This window comes from Odontesthes bonariensis, chromosome 3 (assembly GCF_027942865.1).
Source record: "Odontesthes bonariensis isolate fOdoBon6 chromosome 3, fOdoBon6.hap1, whole genome shotgun sequence".
NCBI classification, from domain to species: Eukaryota; Metazoa; Chordata; class Actinopteri; order Atheriniformes; family Atherinopsidae; genus Odontesthes; species Odontesthes bonariensis.
The window spans coordinates 14,748,117-14,770,133 of NC_134508.1; the positions used below are offsets into that span (position 1 = coordinate 14,748,117).

Here is a 22,017-nt window from a genome sequence, read left to right on the forward strand (position 1 = left end):
TAGTGAGCATTTAAAATTGAGGGGCAAGCAACCTTGTGGAACTGGGAGCGTGGCCCTCCGGGCACACTGACTTCTCTAAAAGACTAAAACAATCTCTATTGATACAAATTGACAAGAAAAGAAAAAAACTACAATGAACAAAATAGATTTGGTTTGATACATTTTACCCATGACAATGGTTTTAATCCTCTGGAATATGTCAAAGTCCCCAGCTGCAACTAAATCACCCATCTCAGAAATTTGGACCACGATGTGAGGTGAGGTCCTGGAAAAGATCTGCAATACAATGCATTAAATATGCATTTTGAGTTTTGCAAGGAATGTAGTAGATTACTTTTTTTCTCGACAAAAGGAGTACATAATCAAGAAGTCCTATGTGCTGACATTGACTTGGTCAGTCGTGATTTGACTGTAAATCAAAAGCAAATTTGTCCACTTTACATTGGACACAATAAAGAAATAAAAGTAAAAGAGTACTACAGCAACAGTCATGCTATGTTTGACAAATAAAAGGTACAGCAGGCTGATGCGAAAAGGCCTTAACCTCTAGAACTCCACCAGGTATGCACGGGCCTGCCTGAGGCGTTTGAGCCGACTCTGCAAAGCCGCCCTCTTGTTGCAGATGTCAAAGTCCTCCTTCAGTAAAAACTCCAAGTATTCCTTGTCCAGAAGCATCTGAAGCATCTCCCTCTGCAGTTGGACAGCAGACTCCTGCAGCATCTCGTAGCGGATCACCAGGGGGATCTGGTCAGCCAGACGCTGAACAGCAATCTGCAGGAGAAGGCAGAAACAAGAGTTTGAGCCATTTAATGATAATCGTACAATCTGTCATAAATGACAGATCTTAAAAGAAATCATTCAAAGAAAGACTTACTTTGTAATAGGATTTAAGATGCAACATCAGTTCTTGAACCGTTGCGTGATTATCATTGCTGTACAAAAGGCTCGTTTCAGAACTCGTATCTTCCTCGTCCTGTTCCTCCCTCTTGCTGTCACTCAAACTGTCATTGTAGATCTGGTCCTGGGAGTAAACGAGCAGCTCCATCTTAAACTGAGTCCTCAGCATGGATTCGGCAGTCGACTCTTTTTCCTGCTTGATGGATTCAATCTTTGCCTAGAAAATGGTGTAAATTATATTTTGACAGCCAAAACACTAAGAATGACAAAAACTAGACTTGGACGAAACTTAAAGAGGCTTTTTACCTTGGCTGTTTTCTCGAGGTTAGGAAATCCAGTGAAGCTAATGTGAGCCAGCTGTATGAACACCTTCTGAACACCATCTGGAGGAAAACAAAATAAAAGTTACAAATAGTTTCTCAAATTCAGCTGAGTAACAAAGCATGCTGGACAAAAAGAACAAAACAAAAACGTACAACTATGCACTAAGAATAATGTGAACACAAACCTCCTATGTGCTTAAGTTTCATGACTGCTGGTTCTTCCAGCTGTTTGATCTGCTCCTTAACCATCACCTCAAAGGTCTTGTAGTTGATAAAGCCTGGAAGTTCCCTTCCACGGTACTTGTCTTCATATTCCTCAACCTCTCTTTCTATGTTCGTGTTAACTGTGGTCAATGAAAGATCATGTCAGCATAGTGGCAACGAAGAGCTGTTCACCAGCTGAAAACTAACATACTCACTGGTTTGCCCTAAGCGGTCCAGGTGGGCCTTCCATTTCCCAAACTCCCTCCTGAGTGTAGAAAACACATTGAGTCTCTCTCCACACTTGAGTTCCTCCCCTGTGGTCAGACTGATGGCATCCTGAGTGAACGCTGTCACTTTCTGCAGCACAGGCATGCAACAGGTATTTCAGACCAAAGAATTGGGATGGCGAAAATGGAGCTAGATTAAGTGTTACATAAGGCAGCTCACATCCATGAGGAAGTCATTTCTCTCTGCCGGCTCAGATGGAGGTCCGTTGCCGTAACGATCAAGCTCTGCCTGGGTCTGTTTCAGTTTTTCCTCTATCTGCTCCTCCAGTCTGGGCAGAGATTTCTGGAAGTCACACGACAAGAGTCAAACACCTGACTGCTCGTGATTAAATAATTCAAATAATTTGTTGAGATGAAGTAGTAACTCACCTTGATGTGATGCACCAGCTCCAGTGTGAGTTTTTCTGCCAGATTAGGTACAGTAGCAAGACCTTCATTGTAAAGGGTGCTGCAGCAAGAATAAAAAGCTAATGACTCAACCATATAGACGGTGTAACAACTTTCCTAAAGCAAAAGAACTTACTTGAAATATGCATGATTTTTGAAGAAGTCCTTCTCTCTCTCTATTGCTTCAGAAAGAGAAACCTTCTCTGTGATCTCCTTCTGACCCCTGCACTTGACGATCATGTAGCCCTTCAACAGCTGGATGACTTCATTATGGACAATTTCAACCACTGTCTCTTCTGTACCTTTGTCCACCAGGTCAGGTTTGGTCAAGATACCTGAGATGAAGAAAGAGGAATATCTACGAGTTAAAGTATCTCACCTAAAAGCCAGAGTGTCTATTCCCTAAATCACTTCAATTTACCCAGAGTCCTCTCTCCATCAGGATCCACCTGCTGTGCCATCATCAAAGCCTCTGTGGTTGCTATGTCAACGTTGCATGGCACCACCACCAAGCTGATGGTTTCTTGTTTGGTGATGAACTTCTGGATCAGTCGCTTTATCTGAAATCAGCAACGTATATTGTGTAAGTTAAAAGGTTGATAGCGATTAAGTGCCAGCTCCACTAGCTTTTCTTCCTTCATAGATCATTTAACATACATGGACATGCATTACTGATGTGTCCTGGGATCATGGTGCGTTTGCAAGTAGTCCTACTCCACCCACTTCTTACTTCTCCTGAGCCACAGCCATCTTGAGTCTACCTGTGCTGCCTTGGTTGCTGACTTGATAGAAACTGGCCTACTGGCCTAAGAACTCTCGAGCCCGTGTATCCTGTGCATCTAACCTGCCTGATATCTCCACTCATAGGCCACTTTATAAGGCAAATTCGCAAAAATCTAACGTTATGACAAAAACATTGAAATTCTATGTCCGAGGGCCGAATTTGAGAGTTCCAGAGTTTAACATTTAAGGGATTTTTTTTAACAGAAATGCAAATTTTCATAACTATTCAGTATGGTGGAATAATATGCCAATAAAAATATTAAATATCTACCGTCGTACACTGTCATGTTACTGTGGTCGTCCAAAAGGGACAAACCAATCATTGGCTACGAAGGAGGCTTTTAAAGGGACACTATGTAATTTCTTCCCCCATCTAGTGGTGCAATTTTATTTTGCAAAGTTGAATGAATTTGCTCTCTAGCGCCTCACGTTTTCAAATGTGCGCTGCAACTTCTTGAACTACGGCAAGCGGAATGTGTCAAGATTCAAGAAGCTATAGCTTCAGACTCAAGGTCCATACAAACAAAAAGAAATCAAGACACACAGTACAAAGGATTATATAACACACATACAACAACACTATGAATACAGATGACAGATAACATGTCAGATAACATAACATCTCCTTTGGTGTGCAAGCAATGCAATTAGTCATATTCCGGGAGTTACCGGAAGTGACGTTGACGCAGCATTAGCATTAGCCTGTGTTAGCAATAGGAGCATTAGCAGCGGTAAATAAACTCCCGGTAAACTTACAAACTTTCTAATGCCTCGTTTTGTGAGTTAAGAGCCTATGTGTACTACGGCAGAAGTTTGGTAACAATCAATGCATTATTAGTGGGATCATTTACGAGATAAAATCTATTTAGCATTTTATTTTTTTTTTTTAAACTTTATTAGTAAATCAACAAAATAACAGTTTACAAATGTGAGCATAACGCCAAAAAGAAGATATCCAGGGGGAGCATAGGAATAATAATAAAAAGAAGAAGATGATGCACTTACAAAAAGAAAGCTAATGAACACAAAGACATATGTGCCAAGGAATAAAATCAATTTAGCATTAGCGGCTGTAATAAGCCATTTGGCGGAAATGACGTCACAATGACGTCATTTCTGCTTGTAGGCCTGGTGGGGAAATCGCGATTCGAAGTGCTTTATGTCCCTCTCGGCACTTCGTCATTTTTCATAGAGCGGAAGGACATGGCAGCCTCCATAGAGCTTACCTGCTCTATGTAGATACAGACAAGTTATTCTTCACTCAGGAGGATAAGTGAGATTTTTGACAGAGATCATTTTACACCAATGAGAACTAACTTATGAATGAATATGTTGATTTGAGCTAATAAATGACTTAATTTATTACATAGTGTCCCTTTAATCCTCATACCTGATTTAAACTTAATTTCTGAAAAGGGACATTTTTGTCCCCTTTTAAAACGACCTAAAAACATCATATGTTAATATTTTTTCCGTAGATATTCTATTCCACTTCAGTTCTGATCATACCTCTTAAGTTTTCAATTATTTTCAAAAATGTAACCCTTTAGATGCCAATTTGAACTTTTTAGCCCAAATTTTAAAGGTGAGGCTGCGTTTCAGTTTTATGCCCCTAAAATCTGGAACAGTCTTCCAGAAGATGTGAGACAGGCCTCAACTCTGACAATGTTTATATCCAGGCTGAAAACAGTTCTATTTAGCTGTGCATATGACACCTGAAAGTATTTTATCTGCACTCTTCACTTTTAAATTAATTAATTAATGATTATTTTTAATGGGTTTTTAAAAAAAAAATTATATATTATTATTTTTTTATTTCTTTGTAATGATTTTATTGCCTCCTTGTGATTTTATGTAGCTGTGAAGCACTTTGAATTGCCTTGTGTATGAATTGTGCTCTATAAATAAAATTGCCTTGCCTTGCCTTGTCGCCGCCGTCAGAAAGAAACAAACAACGTGATGGAGAATGCGCCGTTGTGCAATAAGCAGCTCATCACAAACGAAATGTAGAGGGACGTAGCTTCGTCTTGCTCTTCGTTCGCCATTTTCTCGAATACCTGAGTTTGTTGTTGTTGGTGGTGGTGAAGCGGTCAACCGGAAGTGGCTCTATTAGCAATAGTTGAAATGGCTACAGCGCCACCTATCGTATCGGAGTATGACATGCTTTGTGCCTCTGATCCGATTCACTCACCACCTCCAAGGATTATTACCTTTGCTCAAATAAGGAGCATAACCCAACTGTAGGAGCCATGTTTTATTTATGAAAATTTTCACTGCCAAGCCACAAGGCGGCAGTTTCTCTCCAGTGCACTGACCTTTACCGGATTTTGGCGGGGGGTTTAAATCAGCGTGCTCAGTGTGGCACAGGTGATGCTGAGTGGGAAGCAAACAGTTTTCGACTGTGCTTAAGCGATATCTGTCTATTGTATGGAAAAAGTATAAGTATTATGGCTTCATAAAGAAATTAAAAGCAAAGTATTATTTCAAGCCAAAAGGAAGGATTTTCGTTGGATTATTGCCCGAAGTACACGTCAAAACTAAAACAATCAGCATTCAGTAGCGACAAAGGAGGGATTGGTCGCTACACCAACTATAGCTATAATCAAATTAATCTCACCATGTAGACCCACTGTATGACATGTTGTGTACTGGCAGGAAAAACAAGTTTGATAGATTTCTATCCTCTTAACCTGGTTAAGTCCCAGCTGTCACTGTCAACACTTTTCCCTTGGAACGATGTGCTGGCAAAGAGACTGAACCAGAGGAAACACTGAACTTGCCGACCTGATCACCAATGTTCTCTGATTGTCCTTTTACAGCCACCCTGGCGATGCCGGGCAGGTCAATGAGAGTCAGGTCTGGAACGTCAGGAGAAGATATTTCCAGACTGATGAGGACATCGCTGATTCCCACGCCGACTCCAGCCATTTCATCCTGTGCTGGAGGAAGAGGACAACGATGGAGGTTCTTATCAGTGTATCAATAAGACCCAGGGGCTTTTTTTTTCAGTGTTTTCATCGAGATATTTAAAAATGATGCACTGTTATACCTTCTCTAATCTTTTTCTCCACAGTTGCAGGGTCATCAATCTCTTCCTCAAAATCTGGGTAGCTTATCTTTCCAGACCACTCTTGTCCTTCTTTCCTTCTCTTCATCTTCAGTTCGAGAGGGCATCTTGTGACAATGCCTGGAATAATCATGAGCCAAATGCAACAAAGAGAAAACATGTGAAACGAGATCAACAAGTAGATATGTTTATCTATTTCTGTAGTGCAGTCCTAGGGGCGGGCGCCCTGGGCGGCACCCGAAAGGGGGCGGCACCATAGCGAAACCCCGCCCCCAAACGACATCGTGAAAATGTTAAAATAGTTATAAACATATTCAAAATCGTTTAAAACGTGTTATTTCTACACTATTACCACATTGTTGTAATAATAACATTACTATAAGTGTTTTTTGTCACTTATTATAAGCATTTTTTTACTTTTGTTTTTTACCGGGGGCGGGGCCACCGCAAAAGGGGCGGGGCGTCGCCCGGGGCGCAATTCATTGTAGGACCGCCACTGAGTGCGCCTCACAATTGACTCTTGGGGTCTGTCAAAGGTGGAGGCTTGAATTCTCCTGTCAAGCCTACACACATTCACTTTCACCAATGGCTAGTTGCTAGATGGGACCAAGTCATTATTTTGCATGTCACAAGTGACTCGAGTCATTTGACTCCAGTCTAAAGCTGGATTTACAGTTGACGCGTAGCTCACGGCTCGGCCAACACGTGACGTCAAAATGACGTTTCAGGCCTGGCACTTGCCTTGAAAAGAAGGCGCATTTTTGTAACTTGGCTGGGCCGAAAACGACAAACCGGATGGACCAGTTTGAGACCAGGAGGTGCGTTTGTACAGGCACCTGTACGAAACTGCAGTGAAACAGCACAGGGACCACATAAACTCCCAAAACTCGTGGACAGAGATTGGCAGAACTTTGGGGAAAGAGGGAGAGTTCTGTAAGAATGTGTGGAAGAAGCTACGGGACAGATACCTGAAGGCAAAGAAGAGGGCAGAGACTCGGAGTGGTGATGCCGGGGGCTTCAGACCTTCACCTCTATTGACTGAACTGTCTTGGCTCACGAACTTCATGAAACACAGAAACGCACTAAGCATTTCATCTTCCAGATACTGCGACGCGGGGGTGTATCTAAACACCGGAACGTACCGAAACGGACAGGAACATACCGAAACGGACCAAAACGGACCCAGATTTAGCCAGATACACATTAAGAACTCTTGTAGAAGTATATGTAATATCCAATGATTATAACACCAAATTATTCCATAAAATATGAAAAGTTGTTCAAAACGTTACCTTGGTTTAGGTAACTTTTACTAAAATAAAAGCTTACCTTTTCAACATTCATTACCAATTACTATTAATTACTGGGAAACATACAAAATATCAAAAACACATCAGCAATACCAAAATGGTAAAAAACAGTTTGGTGTTATAATCATTGGATATTACATATACAGATGACTTCTACAAGAGTTCTTAATGTGTATCTGGCTAAATCTGGGTCCGTTTCGGTACGTTTCTGTGTTTACGTTCTCCCCGACGGGGAAACCACAAGCCCATCGTTGTCACATCTTCCACGTTTGTTTGAAGCGTACCGATAACTCCTCTTTAAATACTAAAATGACACAGCAATGGTGGAAACGGGGAAACATTGTAGGATATACACGGACAGAACAGATAGTTATTTTTCATTTATTGAATCATTCTTCCTTCTTGAAAATATTTTGCTGCCTGTGTCCCAGTTGACGTCACAGCACCTGCTGACTCTGGCTTTGATAAATAGAAAAAGGCAGTTACTAGTTTGCAATAACTTACCGCTTCCTCTTGGCAGAGCCACCCCTGACAGCGCCTCCAGCACAGAGCTCTTCCCCGAGCTTTGGTCTCCTATCACGGCGATAGCGGGCAGCGCCAGGTCCTTCTCTACTCCCAGGGAGCGGAGAGAGTCAATCAAGTCAATGCAGGGACGCACTTTCTCCTCATACTGTTGGTTCAGAAAGTTCATGTCGACTGGTTGTCTTCTGAAAAGAAAAATGGAATTCAATCTTAACGCAAGTCTCTCACAGGACAATAGTGATGGGTCATGCGCACAAGCATCAGCTCTGAGAGCCGGCTCTTTGTAGTGAATCAGAAGAGCCGGCTCGCATCAAGTGAGAGCCGATTCCAAGTTTTTTTCCATTCGCTGCTTAGGTTTCAGTTTCAGTGCTCAGTCCCAGCTCTGGTTAGCCTGGCTGACGCGTCCACATCTCTATGAGATGGTGGTCTGGGAACTAGGTGTGCATTTTCTCGTATTTGAGGCGTGGTTTACGAATGCCTAGAGCCGTTTATTGGGCGCTACGAATGTCTATCAAATGGCGTCTGGTTCTTCCCATGCTGCTTTGCGCGTGATTCATAGCCAATTGTATCACTTATACGAGATGACGTATGTAGAGCGACAGAAATTCGACCAAATGAAATCTTTCAACGCCAAACGTTGCTCTTTTTTAAAAGTAAACTTGCCTTCTAAGCTACTTAAAACACTTTCTATGGCTGCATTGAACGGTAACGTTGTGTCCGCTGCCATGTTGGATTAACACTCTACAAGCTTCGGTGTCGCGCATAGACGTCGTCATCGTCCTACTATTTTTTGGATCAGTCAGGGCTCTCAAGTAATCAAGTTTGCTTGGAGTGAAATTTGGGCGGGGCAGGGGCCGGGGCCGGGCCGTGTGCGCGGGGGGTTTCTTTCGTTTCCCTAACATAGTATAGCAAAGGACACAAAGGACACATGGAAAAACATGCAAAAAACACAAAAACTTCGGCTTTCTCAGAGCTGCTTTAAAGGTATAGTTTGCCTATACCTTTAATTGTTTTTTTAAGTATTTTTTGGGGCTTTTTATGCCTTTAATGTTAGAACAGCTGGAGAGAGACAGGAAGCATGGGACAGAGAAAGGGGAAAGACACGCAGCACAGGGCCGCTCGGTGTGGGAGTCGAACCGGGGCCAGCTGCAGCGAGGACTGTAGCCTCTGTACATGGGACGGCTGCTTAAAGCTGCAGTCTGCAGGATTTGTTGTTGTCATACGTAAAGTCCTAATATTTGGCATTTTAAGAGTTTACATGATCTATCAGAATGCTTGAAGTTGAAAACGGTGACCTCCGTAGTCGCAAAATGCAAGAAATGCTTATTTTTTAACCGAAAAATAAAAAGTTATTCAACTTCCTGTCCCGCCCCATCAAAACACATGAGAACTCGTGCACGTCTACGTGCGTGATTGACAGGCAGCAGAGCCCAGCTCATAACCTGATTGGTTACCTTTTACCGGTCCGGTCTGCAATTTTGTAAACAAACCTGTTGGCTTTGGAGGGACCTAGCGGGCAGGGCTCTAAATTAACACCCGCCAACCCGCCAAATGCGGGTGAAAGTTATTTTTGGCGTGTATTAAAAAAAACTCACTAGCCGGCTTGGCCGATGATAAATAAGGAACTTTACCATCTATTTCGCGGGACGCGAAATTATTATATACAGTCTATGCGCGGGACGCGCGAGCGCAGTTTCTATGGGAATGCATCCGCTGAGGCTGCCGTACTAGGGAGTGGGTCACTCTTGGTTTGGAAATACAATGCACACGCCGGCCACACTTTGTGAGAAAACTGATTTAGATGGATCCGAAGACAGTTCAGAGAGCTCGGACGATGTTTAAGCATTTCACAGTATCCATAATTCCATAATTAGTCTCTGCACATAGTTTTGTGTTTAATTTTGTGCATTATCTGCACTAAAACATGGTTAGAAAGTTGTTAAATATTTCCATTTTTGTAGATTCAGGGTTCACATGAATATAAATCAGTTTTAAAGTTATTTTTTTATGTACAAAAAATGTGACCCTGAATAGTATGTGAGGGTTGAGGAGTAATGAAATGTTAGAATAAGTTTTGTATGTACATAAGTTTAATTATTGTAATTATTTTAATTGGATATACATTCCCAATTTCACTGTAAAATGAATTTAAAGCTTTAGTTAATGAATTGATCAAATTAATTCAGTGGGTCTCATCTGTCTTTTTTGCATGGAAAAATATGTGGCTAGTGAAAATTCTGATTGGCTGGTAACTTCAGAAACTTACTAGCCACATTGGCTGGTGATCAAAAAAGTTAATTTAGAGCCCTACTAGCGGGACATATAGGGGACCGAGAAAACTCATTTTTATTTTTTTTTAACAGGTCCAGGGCCCGCAGCATATTCGGGGAGCCACTTGGCAACCCGAAGGCACCCACCTGCCCCACCCCAGATGGCCCCTACAAATAAAGAAAAGAACAAAACAAAACAAAACAAAACAAAACACAGCAAACAAAAACAAATAAACAACAAACAAACCACACAATCACTACAGTCATAGGAGCCAGGGTCTGAGACCCACCATCACCCAGGCCCACTCAAGCCGCCCCCAACAGGGAGAAGCACCGCCACACCCCACCGCACGCCCCCCCACCCTACCAAAGAACAGCCTGCAGGCTACTCCCTCACCGACCGGAAAGCCCCGATGGGGCTGGATGCCTTGGCGCATGAGTGACCCCGTGGCCTCCTGTATGCTTTCCCTCCATTAGAGCTGATCACTCCTACTCTCGCCAGGGTACGGTAGAGGCATCTGACTCTAATCCTGCGGTCACCCATGGTCACCCATGGCGTCTGCCTCTGCGCAGGGAACTTCTGACACAGGCTCGCGGGGAGATTTTTAATCCTTATCTGGAACGCATGGTTCTATGGGCATGGCCTTTGAAAGGCTGAATCTGACCCCCGCTGGGGCTTCCGCAGAACGTCATTGCCACTATTCAGGGTGCAAGAGCGCTGTCTACGAGCTCCGCTTATGACGGTAATTGGAGAGCATTTGAGGACTTGTGCGTAAAAGCGGGGGTGTTGGCTTTTCAGTGCCCTGTGCCGGTTATCCTGGCGTTGCTGCAGGGGCTGCTGGATAAGGGCATGGCGTTCTCCACTGTCAAGGTGTACTTAGCTCCTATATCAGCGTGTCACATGGGCTTTGGAGACAAAACAGCAGGTCAGCACCCCCTCGTTTGTCAGTTTATGAAAGGGGCCCCGCGCTTTCGACTGGTGTCAAAGGATCTGGCCGCTCCATGAGATCTTTCCATGGTGCTGGATGCGCTGTCGGGTCCTCCTTTTGAGCCCCTGCTTCTGGTGGAGCTCAGAGTTCTCTCTTTGAAGATGGCTCTGTTACTGGCACTGGCTTCGGTCAAGAGTGTGAGTGACATCCATGCTCTGTCGGTGCCGGCTTGTATGCGGTTTTCAGTGAGGGATTCTAAGGTTCTACTGAAGCCTAACCCTGCGTGTGTGCCGAAGGTTTCTAACCCGGCAGTGGAATATGGCCCTATTGAGCTGTCTGCGTTTTGTCCTCCTCCCTTCTCATTGAAGTAGCAAGAACGTCTGAATGGTCTCTGCCCGGTGCGCGCATTACGCGCCTATGTGAACAAAACAGCTGGGTTGAGGAAATCAGAACAGCTATTTGTGTCATGGGCTGCGCCAAACTTGGGGAAGCCTCTAAAGCCTTTAGCATGGTTGCCGCGTCGGCTAGCGCGAGCGGTGTTGATGACGTCACGATTTCCTGCCGGCTATATATGGTGGCGCAAGTCGATGCGCCAGTTGTTGCAATTTTCTCCATCACAGAGGTCTCGCTGCTTCGTGAAGGTTACCGCTATTCTACAACGAAGAAAGTCGAAAAGAAAACAATGCCACTGTCAAGACCAGGAACACTGTCATCAATGATGCTGCTGCAGTATCTGGAAGATGAAATGCTTCGTGTATTTCTGTGTTTCACGAAGTTTTTGAGCCAAGACAATTCAGTCAATAGAGGTGAAGGTCTGAAGCCCCCGGCATCACCACTTGGAGTCTCTGCCCTCTTCTTTGCCTTCACGTATCTGTCCCGTAGCTTCTTCCACACATTCTTACAGAACTCTCCCTCTTTCCCCAAAGTTATGCCAATCTCTGTGCACCAGTTTTGGGAGTTTACGTGGTCTATGTGCTTTTTAACTGCAGTTTTGTACAGGTGCCTGTACAAACACACCTCCTGACTGAGCCTGGTCTCAGATTGATCCATCCGGTTTGGCGTTCTCGGCGCAGCCAAGTACAAATATCGACTGGTGCACGACAACGTGGTGCGCCGTCTTTTCAAAGCAAGTGCCAGGCCTGAAACGTCATTTTGACGTCTTGACTCGTCAACTGTAAATCCAGCTTTATGAAGCAGCGGTTGTCACGCTGGATTGTGGAGGCTATTGCCTTGGCCTATGAGAGCAAGGGGCTTCAACCCCCCCCCAGGGCTGCGTGCTCATTCCACTCGTGGGATGGCCGCGTCATGGGCATTGTTCCAAGGCATTTCTATTGGGGAGATATGTGCGGCTGCTAGCTGGACTACGCCTCACACCATCTCCAGATTTTACAGATTGGATGTTACGGTACCCACGTTGGCTCACACAGTTCTGCGCGTGGGTTCTGCGACAGATATAGGGCTACCTATGTGACTGTGGTTGTTTTGATAACTGGTCCTCGAGGTATGATTGTCTGGCAAGACGGGAGTCTCTATATCCCATAGTGAGATACTGAAACGAATGTTGAAAGAGAACTATAGGTTAAGAAATTAACCCCAGTTCTCTGAAACACGAGTGAGGTATCTCACCAGATCATTCTCCTTGCCTGGAGCGAGGAAGAGATGTACTTTGCTCAGATTGAATAGACGACATGATGCCACGGCCTTATAAGGAGGAGGAAGTCACTCCTCCAAGATCGGTCCGACACGTCTTTCTGCCAGTCAAGACTGGCGTAGTGGAAAATTGCTTCTGGGGAGAAGCGCAGGGGGCATGTCCCATAGTGAGATACCTCACTCGTGTTTCAGGACACCGGGGTTAATTTCTTAACCTATAGTTTATGCACGATATTGCTAGTTTGAGATGTCATACAGCTTCATGTCAAAAGAGGCGAACTATACCTTTAAAGCAGCTCAGAGAAGGCCGAAGTTTTTGTGTTTTTCATCATGTTTTATCCGTGTGTCCTTTGCTATGTAATTTTCCGAGAGTTTCCCTTTTTATTTTATTTATTTTATTTTTACGTTTTTACATTTTACATCTGTTCATAATTCTTATTAATATTTATATGTAAATATTAGCATTTTTGCTCAATAGCTTCCAGGTCATGTGATGAATTGACTCCAAATCAGTGTGGGATCATGTAACTACACTGGCTGCATGAGATACACCTTTTAGTTTTACAATTTAGTTCTGTTCATAATTCTTATTAATATTTATATGTAAATATTAGCATGTCCCACATTTTTATTTTGAAAACAGGAAGTTGGAACACGCTGCAGTTGTCCTCTCCGTGTGTTTAAAGTCTGCAATACGGGTGCAGTTGAAATGTGTGTGAGTGGCTTGGGAATGTCTGTCGATTATCCAACTTAAAACTGACTTCACCTAAGATGACTGATAAATGACTACATTCACTCTTCCCTCTGCTTTGTCTCCCTGTTCTTATTTCTTGCCAAGAAGCAGCCCCAGTCCATGATGCTGCCATCACCGTGTGTGCAGTATATAAAGTAGAGATGCACCGGATCCAGGATCCGGGGTCCGGTTCCGGCCGGATAGTGGCGTTTTTGACGAGGTTCGGTTACTGCCGGACCCGGTGCCCCAACCGGACCGGATCCTACATGCCGAAGCGCTTCATTCACAATGAAACCGACAGCAGTGGAATTAAACAGATGAAAGCGCGCATGCTGACGTCCCTGCGAGAGAGATTTGAGGGACTTGAGGGCAACGCTGCGTTCATTGTGGCAACAAGTCTTGATCCGAGATATAAAACCAAATTTTGGATGAGTGACACACTCCAGTGCCGATCAGTGCTTGTGCAGGAGGCTGTCTCCCGCATATCCGAATCTGATCAAGACTCGCGTGCTGAGACAGAGGGGGCGACAGGCCGAGCGAAACGACACTGTTCAGGTAGCAACTGGGACGATCTGTTCCGCAGCAGCACCGAGTGTGAGCCAGCCACACTGAGCGCCGAAACAGAGGTCAGCGTTTTTTTCAGGGAGCCACTGATTCCTCTAACCGAAGACCCGCTTCAGTGGTGGAAAGGCAATCAGCAGCGCTTTCCACTGCTTTCCACTGCTGTCAAAAACGGCCAAAGTTTAGTGAGTAATGTAACGTATGCAACCAAGTAAATTAAAATGTCAAGCACAAGAAAGTAATTCAAATCTACTAAATTACTTCATAACAGCAAATACTATAGATATATAAAATTTACTTAAAATTTTGAGTAAAATGATGTTCCTCCCTATGAAAAACAGGTAGACTTTACTTAATTTGTTTATATAAATATTACTTAAAACTTAGATGTAATTAAGTAAATGTTACTTAATACCTTCACAACTGTAATGTTTTTTGTAATTTACTTGATACTGGCAAGTGAGTGTTACTTGATATTGCAGCATTAAAGGTCCCATGGCATGAAAATTTCACTCTCAGAGGTTTTTTAGCCTTAAAATGAGTTCCTCTAGCCTCCTTAAGTCACCCCAGTGGGTAGAAATTGCGAAATGTATTCACTAAGCAGTACAGCATTTCCTCCATGTTTTGAAAAGAGCGCGTCCAAGTGTCTCAGTGATTCACGGCCCCTGGTTTGACGTCATGCCAGGATGAGCTGATCAAAATTCCCCACGCCCTCTCTCCGCCACGCCCTCTGTCTCCACCCACTGCTGGTAAACTACCTGTATTATCTACCCGCCCAACTCATGTGGAGTAGACCTAGACTCGCCAAAGAAAAAGAAGACTCGCCAGTTACGACTGAAGACAGAATATACAGCAATGGCTTCCAAACGACTTTACCATGCGAAATGTACTGTGCCAGGATGTGAAGATGAAGAGAAGAGTGTGTTTGCGCTTCCATCCTCTGTCCCTTTGAAAACGGAATGGCTTAATTTCATTTACAGGTGCCCATCCATGTCCCAAAGAGCGTCAATGTTTGCGCGAAACATTTCACAGAGGAATGCTTTCACAACTTGGAACAGTAGGCTACAGGGTAGGTTTTGCCCTACACCTGAAGTTGAAGCCTGGATCAATGCCAAGCCTTGCCGGTCCATCAGCTACCCACACCGATCAAGTAAGTCATAATTATTTGCTAGCCGCTAGCTACTTTATGGGTGCCAGCTAACTAGCCAACATTAGCTGTGGAGGTATTTATCCATGAAACCTACACTGCGCTACAAAACCAATACTCTGTTAAACTGGTTAGATTTGGAAAATTGGTTGTAAAACAAGACATTTGTCTTTTGACCAAGTATCTTACGTGTAGGGGACTACATAAAGCATGAATACTTAGGTAAGCAAGTCTAGTTATTGGCATGTTCTGCGGCTAGATACTTGTCTGTTACACGGAAAATGACGCCTGACGAAAACAATTCATATGTTGTAAGCCTTTCTTTCGATTGGTGACTTTATATTTTGTAAGCCTTTGTTATGGTTTGGTGACCTTTTAGTATTTTTTTTTGTTTACGTCGAGTCGTTTCTGCGTCTTTCGTGTGGGATACGCGGGTGTTGTGGCTAGGTGAGGGGTAGGGATGTTTAGCAAACGTTTGCTTACTACCCTTGAACATACACCATTATGTATCTGTCAATTCGAACACAGTTTTGACTTCAGATCTGTCGTGACTCGTCAGTTTATCACGAGTGTAATGCTCGGCTTTCGAACCATGAGATGTGTGCTCTCTGTCTGCATCAGGTTCACTCTTCACTGGCCAGCACATCAAGTGCTCACGTCCAGACATCCCGGACCAGGGATGCTGCCTGCCAGACTGACCCCCTTTTTCACAAAAAACGGATATACGTCAATGACATGGTACTTTACTTCCGGCCTAGCGTCAATTCACTTCATCCCACAGAGATAAACGGTATCGGTAAACGCTAAAACTGTAATGGATAAGGTATACTCAACGTATCTTCGCAATTTGCCAAACATTTCTTTCGCCAATGTTGAAAGGATCGTGGAGGAGAGGACAATAACGAAGAAAACGAAAATGAAAAAAGGATACAAATTTTTTCACGAAGACTTCATCAACAAGTATGAAGGTAAGTAGCTAGAGAGGTAGTTCGCATGTTAGCGGCTAGCTACTGAACTGTCAACAACTGTGAACCTAACAGTATTGTGTGTCTTTCTACATGTGTCATCATCATAGTATCAAATGTAGTAGATGGCCAGGTTTTTGTGATATAGATAGCATTAGCCAGGCTAATTTAGCCTGTTAAGTTCCCTGCTGTTGCAGGATTTCTGCTCGCTGCCGTTGCAGCTCTCTTCGCTTCCTCTTACTGCAACGTTCACTCTTGCAGTGTTGGGCAAAATACAGTACTTTGAAATTGTAGTGAGCTAAAATATCAGTTACTCTGCCATTAATAAAGCTTCACTTCACAAAGCAACCACCCAGTCAAATGTATAATGCTAAATGACACAAACACAGCACACGTAGTTGAGTACACAATCTGGGATTATAAGAAGTTTCAATTCCAAAGATACTGTACTAGGCCAACTAGTTGATATTGCAGGAATACTTTCTAGACTACAGACTTGTTTGTTTCTGTAGCCTTGACTCTGCTCATTTTCTTTCATCTCATTCCACAAATTAAAAGTCTCTACTGCTATTTGATCTGTTTCTGTCATGTTTGTCAAGTAATTCCTATTCATTTATGTACAGATATCACTTGCTGTTGACAGTGGACACCTGGTGACGTTTTCTTGTAGCTGTGCAGCAGGAAAAGGGTTTTGCAACCACATTGTGGCCCTACTACATCAGACAGCACATTATTCACAGTATGGCATGCAGTCTGTCCCTCCAGCTCTGGCCTGCACAAGCGATCTTCAGCGATGGCATAGACCGAGAACTCAGGTGCGTGTAGGATAAGGTGGTTTATTTATTCTGTTTATTTACTCTAACCCTACGGCATACTCACATTTGGGAGTAACTATGCTCAGACAGGCTACACACACACGGAGCGAGAGAGAGACTGTAGATTGTGTAGTACAACAACTCCTGCAGAAGTTGTCATATTTTATCTTTACTTTTAGGGAATCCATCCAGAACCTGTAAGTGAAGTGGTGGTCCGAAAGTCAACCACAGCTGGCAAGAGTGGTCTTCGGTCCACATTGTACCAGGCATATGCAGGTAACAATATATGCCCATTTTACTGTTGCTACTGCTAAATAGTTCTGACTTCATACTGATGGTTAAATGTATCTATGTTGAACCTTTGAGGCTTCCCTGGAAATGTTTTACAAAATTACCACAGTATTTGCCTATTTTTCCTCTTTTAAAACACACCCCTTTTCCCAACAAATCAGCTGAAATAAATAAGAGGGGCCTTATTTATTTATCTTGTTGCTTTTGAGGACCATTTCCTGACCCTGATTTGATGGCTGCTGGCCCCAAGCTACGTGAGGAAGAACCCCAGCCTCTCATTGCTCTCGTGTTGGATGGCTTGTCTGAAATTGAGCTGGTTCCATCTAAATTTGGCCCAGTCCCATTTGGATGCCCTATGTCATACCTTTGTCCACCTGAAACATCCAATGACCTTATCCAGCACAACTTGGCTCCTGAATTCCCAGATCTACCGCTTCCTTGGTATCAGTATCCTGTCTCTAACTTGGACTTTGTTCCTACATTGCACCAGCAATTGCACCTATTGTCATTGCGAGTATCATTTGAAATGGCCAGTGAAATTGAGAAGGGTACTAGACAACAGTCAACATGTCCAGCACGGGTGCAGTTACGTCAGCCACGGTTAACAGCCAGTCGCTTTCGAGAGGCCTGTGCCACCTGGGGGGGGAATGTGGATCCTGTGGCTTCAGCAAAAGCCCTTGCTACCCAGATGATAAGGGGCTCTAGCAAGCAAACAGCTGCAATGAAGCGAGGTTGCAGATGGAGCCAGAGGTCCTGGCAAGCTATTCTGAATTAATGTGAGTTAACATGCTGCCTGTTTGGGTTTGTCATTTCCCCTGAAGCACCGCATCTTGGGGCTAGTCCTGATGGTAGGGTCTATGACCCTTCAGAGTCACCGCCATTTGGACTTGTAGAAGTGAAGAGCACAACAAAACATGATGTTTCGCAGGTTGCACACCTTAAGAGGGAAAATGGAAATGTCATCCTCAGGCAGTCACACCGGTACTACTGGCAGGTCCAGGGACAGTTAGCAGTAACCGGGCTTGAGTGGTGTGACTTTGTGACAGATACTCAGGCAGAATTATATGTTGAAAGAATTTTCCGAGATGATGCATTCATACTCAAAATGAAGGACAAATTAGACCTTTTTTACTACACCACATACATGGATGTGTACTGCAATGAAATGAAATCCACCTGAAGCAGAGGCAGGGTTTACACAGGCTAATGGCTTGTGTGTCTTGAAAATATTTACTGTGTTGCTATAATGTTTTTTTTTTTTTTTTTTTTTTTATTTATTTTTTTTTTTTGTTATTCAGTTGTGCATACTCTCATCAGTTAAATGAATTACTCAACATTGCCTGAGTCATGGCACTCAAGGCCCAGAATGGTTATGAATTCCAATAAATATCTTCAGTCTCAGATGAATCAATTGAAAGTGTATTTATTGCAGTGTTCATGATTTCATTTTACCTGTTTGTGGTAGTTTGGCTAAATTATATTCCTACCGCGTAAAGGAACAGTGACAAAGAGGCAGTTACATGTAAATATTAAAAATGATAAACAAGGTGTCATGAATACAAAACACAAAATACATTCATGTGTGCTTAGGAAGTATTTCAGAACTGTGAGCTTAACACTCTTCACGGGATAAAGGTCCTTGAAAGTTAACCATTACACAGCAATTGTACCAGATCTGGCTGACGGTGCCCATCAAAGTGAGCGGTACAGGTGAGTCCCAGATGTGATTCGATTTAATTCGGCCTATTACCCTCTCAACTACAATCCTGAGACGGGCGATCGCCTGTGTCTTCTCAGTGTCCTCTCTTGTAAATTGGGCTGAACGTTTGAAGGGTGGAATGATGAGTTTTGCTCCAACATTAGAGAGGAGATCATCAATGAGAAAGCCTTTGTCTGCCATCACTTCGTCACCTGGCCCAAGCAAGGGAAGGATTCCGCTGAGCTTTGTTATCTCTTTGTCAGAGATGCTTCCAGTGTACAGCTCCAATTAGTGCCTTTAAGGTGGTCCTGTTTTTATAATGGGAAAACATTTCTGACTGCCAGGTCAGTGAAGAGGCTGCAGCCACAGCAACCTCGGTACAATCAAGAATCACACGTACATTGGGAAAGTGTGTCTTGAATTTGTCGGGCATGACCAACCTTATTTTGTCCCTACCCACCCAAAGAGAAATCGTCGCCAGGACTGCAAACAGGTAGTTAGCCCAAGTGATGGTCACTCGGCTAACTGTGGCTACACTGGTGCCGAACAGGTCAGCTATGAGCTGCTCCTTCATTCCAACAGCTACTCGCATAGAGTACATGAGGAACTCGTCAATTAATGGCATCCTGCGAGAGGGGCTGGGTCCGATGTCTACAATGGCTCTCTCACCCATCCTCTGAGCTTTGCTCCAGTGGATGAGTCGAGACGCAGATGGTGCAATGTGTTCCCAGAAGATCTTGAACACACGCTCAGATGGAAATTTAGTGTAGAATTTAATTTGAGCATCAGACACACAGTATTTACTGAAGACAGTTGGGGATGGCAAGGCTACCCTCTCCAGTTGAGCTTCTAATTCTTCGATGTAAGATGTCACCTCATGTACAACACCTGTGGTGATCAGAAGACAAAATTAATTCAGTCCTTTATACAATTTACTGAAATTATACAACCACTTTGTGTGGAAATGCTAGATCCCTGTTGATAACGTGTTAGCCTATACAAAGTAGACTACTAAGACAAGAACATAACGTACTACTAGCCAAGGAAGACAGCAATATGAGGTAAGAAATACTTTTAAACTATGTGAGTTCAGCACAATGGCACGTTCTGTCACTTCACACATTATATTATGCTAGTTGTTTACAAGAGGTAAAATGTCTTACCTGCCGGGGGTGGCGTAGCATAGTCGTGGTCCAGTTTAGCAGCCTTCTTTGCTATTTCTTTTTTTTGTTCTTCCAATGCCAGTAAAGACAGTTGTACAAACTGCCGTTTTTGAGGAGTGAACTTATTCCAGCTAAACAAGGTTGGAACCGCATCTCTTTTTAGCCTGCTAACACTTAGCCCCTGGACGTAATTCTCCGATGTGAAATGACGGCTGCACACTAACGTACAGCCCTTTTTAATCACAAAACCTGGTCCTTCTTCTCTCCTTATCGCCTGAACCCACTTTTTTTTAACCTCGACATTGCTGGGGAAGTTGTGGAAATGCAGATAAGGATTCTTCACGGCATAAGACGAGCAGCCCGGTAGGCTACACTACAGTAGCTCCTGTTCTTAGCTTCGGCCATTGTTAGCGGAAGTAAGTTACCATGTCCATTGCGTATTTCCGGTAGAAAATACAGGAAGTGTGAAAAAGGCCTATTGTCACTAGGACTGCAGCCACTCAGAAATCTTTGAATAAGCCCCTCTTCAAGAGTGAATGTATGTACTTGTCACTTTCAGTATAGTTACTGTAGTGTAGTTTCAAAATTGGTATTTTTCTTATCCTTTGTGTAATGTTTCATTACTTTCCTCACTAAAATGTCTAAAATATCTGACAAAGGCTGACTGTAGTTTTCGGAGTGAGAAGTCAGCACACTTAAAATCCTTTTTTGTTGTCTTTTATTATTTCATGGCTGGATTACGTTTCGACTTCAACAGTCTTCTGAGGAGAAATTTAATCCAGCAGTGAAATAATAAAAGACAACAAAAAAGGATTTTAAGTGTGCGGACTTCTCTCTCCGAAAACTGCATCTTGAATGTAACATGGGGTTTACTATGTGTTTCCATGCTATTTCTGTATCCTGGCCCATCACTGGGCATTTAATTAATTAATATTTTCTTATTTGGTCGCGCCGATTTTAAATAAATTTAAATAAAATGAATGTTTTTCATTAACATATAGGAACGAGAAGCATAAAACATGCCTGTGAAACTGAAATAGTAAAAATTGAACCTCTTTGTTTACATTATTTTTTTATGTTGCTAGTGTGTTTGCAGCACTAATATATATATTTTTTCATATTTATTTTTATGTTGATTATATATAGTTATATATATATAGTAACTATATTATTATAGTTGGTATTTATTTATTTTGTATTTAATTCATATGTTGTTTTTTCAACAATAGTTGTTCAACAGTTGTTCAATTTTCAATAAATCGTGTGAAGTTTACAAGTGTTGTGCCTCCTCTTACTAGTATGTTTTTTTGCATGCCAATTAAGGATAATACGATAGCATATCGGCCCTAAAAATCGGCCCAAAAAATCTGCAGGTCACATCGGCCATCGGCTGACTCTGACCGCTAAATATCGGTATCGGCATCGGCTTTAGAAAAACCCATATCGGTCGGTCTCTAGTTATTGGGGATCATTGATGTACAGTTATGTACTGTTTTTTTTTCCTAATGACTAAACAAGTCTCGTCTACAGAAATTCCAGTCTTCGACAAGGTGGATAAGGTGATGACCAGCACAAGAACGCTGAATGACGTGGCAAAGCTCAGCCCCCACCTCCAAACCTCGTCGTTGGAGGCTTTCCATTCTGTCATCCTCTGATTTGCACCGAAGAATGTTGTCTTTCCCTATATTGGAATGCTTTGCAGGTGAGATGTTTGACCTTGTAGTTCTTGAAAGTTCTTGTAGTCTGAAATGTCATTATTGAGTCGGGTTTCTCCAGCACTATAAGGCACGAAACACCTAGACCAGGTCCCCTGAAAAGATTGTCTTGTGAATGTAATTTATATTTGATTTACCAAAAAAATGTATACTTTTAGGGGGTTTTCAGATCATAGTTCCTATGAAACTCCACAATATATGAAAAGCTTTTTCCAAAATGCTTTATACCTACTTTCAAAAATGTTGTTTTATTTGTTACTACCATTAAAAGCAGCATTTAAATGTTTCAACATGTTATG

The 22,017-nt window shown here is 42.9% G+C and overlaps 1 protein-coding gene and 1 long non-coding RNA gene across 2 annotated transcripts; one reads left to right on the plus strand and one right to left on the minus strand.

Moving 5' to 3' along the window:
- Positions 1 to 409: 409 nt before the first annotated feature.
- Positions 410 to 7,962, minus strand: LOC142376832 (interferon-induced GTP-binding protein Mx-like). Its single transcript, XM_075460430.1, has 12 exons — positions 7,763 to 7,962; positions 5,931 to 6,068; positions 5,666 to 5,820; positions 2,520 to 2,658; positions 2,235 to 2,433; positions 2,081 to 2,159; positions 1,872 to 1,994; positions 1,640 to 1,781; positions 1,406 to 1,564; positions 1,204 to 1,280; positions 875 to 1,114; positions 410 to 771 (listed from the first exon to the last, which is right to left on the minus strand). The coding sequence occupies exons 1-12, from the start codon at positions 7,947 to 7,949 to the stop codon at positions 547 to 549; spliced, it is 1,863 nt and encodes a 620-aa protein (XP_075316545.1). The 5' UTR covers positions 7,950 to 7,962; the 3' UTR covers positions 410 to 546.
- Positions 7,963 to 15,950: 7,988 nt separating this feature from the next.
- On the plus strand, positions 15,951 to 17,635 carry LOC142377730 (uncharacterized). Its single transcript, XR_012769542.1, has 4 exons — positions 15,951 to 16,038; positions 16,659 to 16,850; positions 17,030 to 17,126; positions 17,351 to 17,635. It is a non-coding gene; the product is annotated as an uncharacterized LOC142377730 (long non-coding RNA).
- The last annotated feature ends 4,382 nt before the right edge of the window (positions 17,636 to 22,017 follow it).

Excerpts from the sequence above, each read along its gene's own strand:
- LOC142376832 (XM_075460430.1), bottom strand. The coding sequence starts at position 7,949 with ATGAACTTTCTGAACCAACAGTATGAGGAGAAAGTGCGTCCCTGCATT. Across the intron at positions 2,160-2,234 it reads AAAAATCATGCATATTTCAA|CACCCTTTACAATGAAGGTC; the intron begins GTAAGTTCTTTT and ends TTCTTGCTGCAG. Across the intron at positions 1,281-1,405 it reads GAAACTTAAGCACATAGGAG|ATGGTGTTCAGAAGGTGTTC; the intron begins GTTTGTGTTCAC and ends GTTTTCCTCCAG.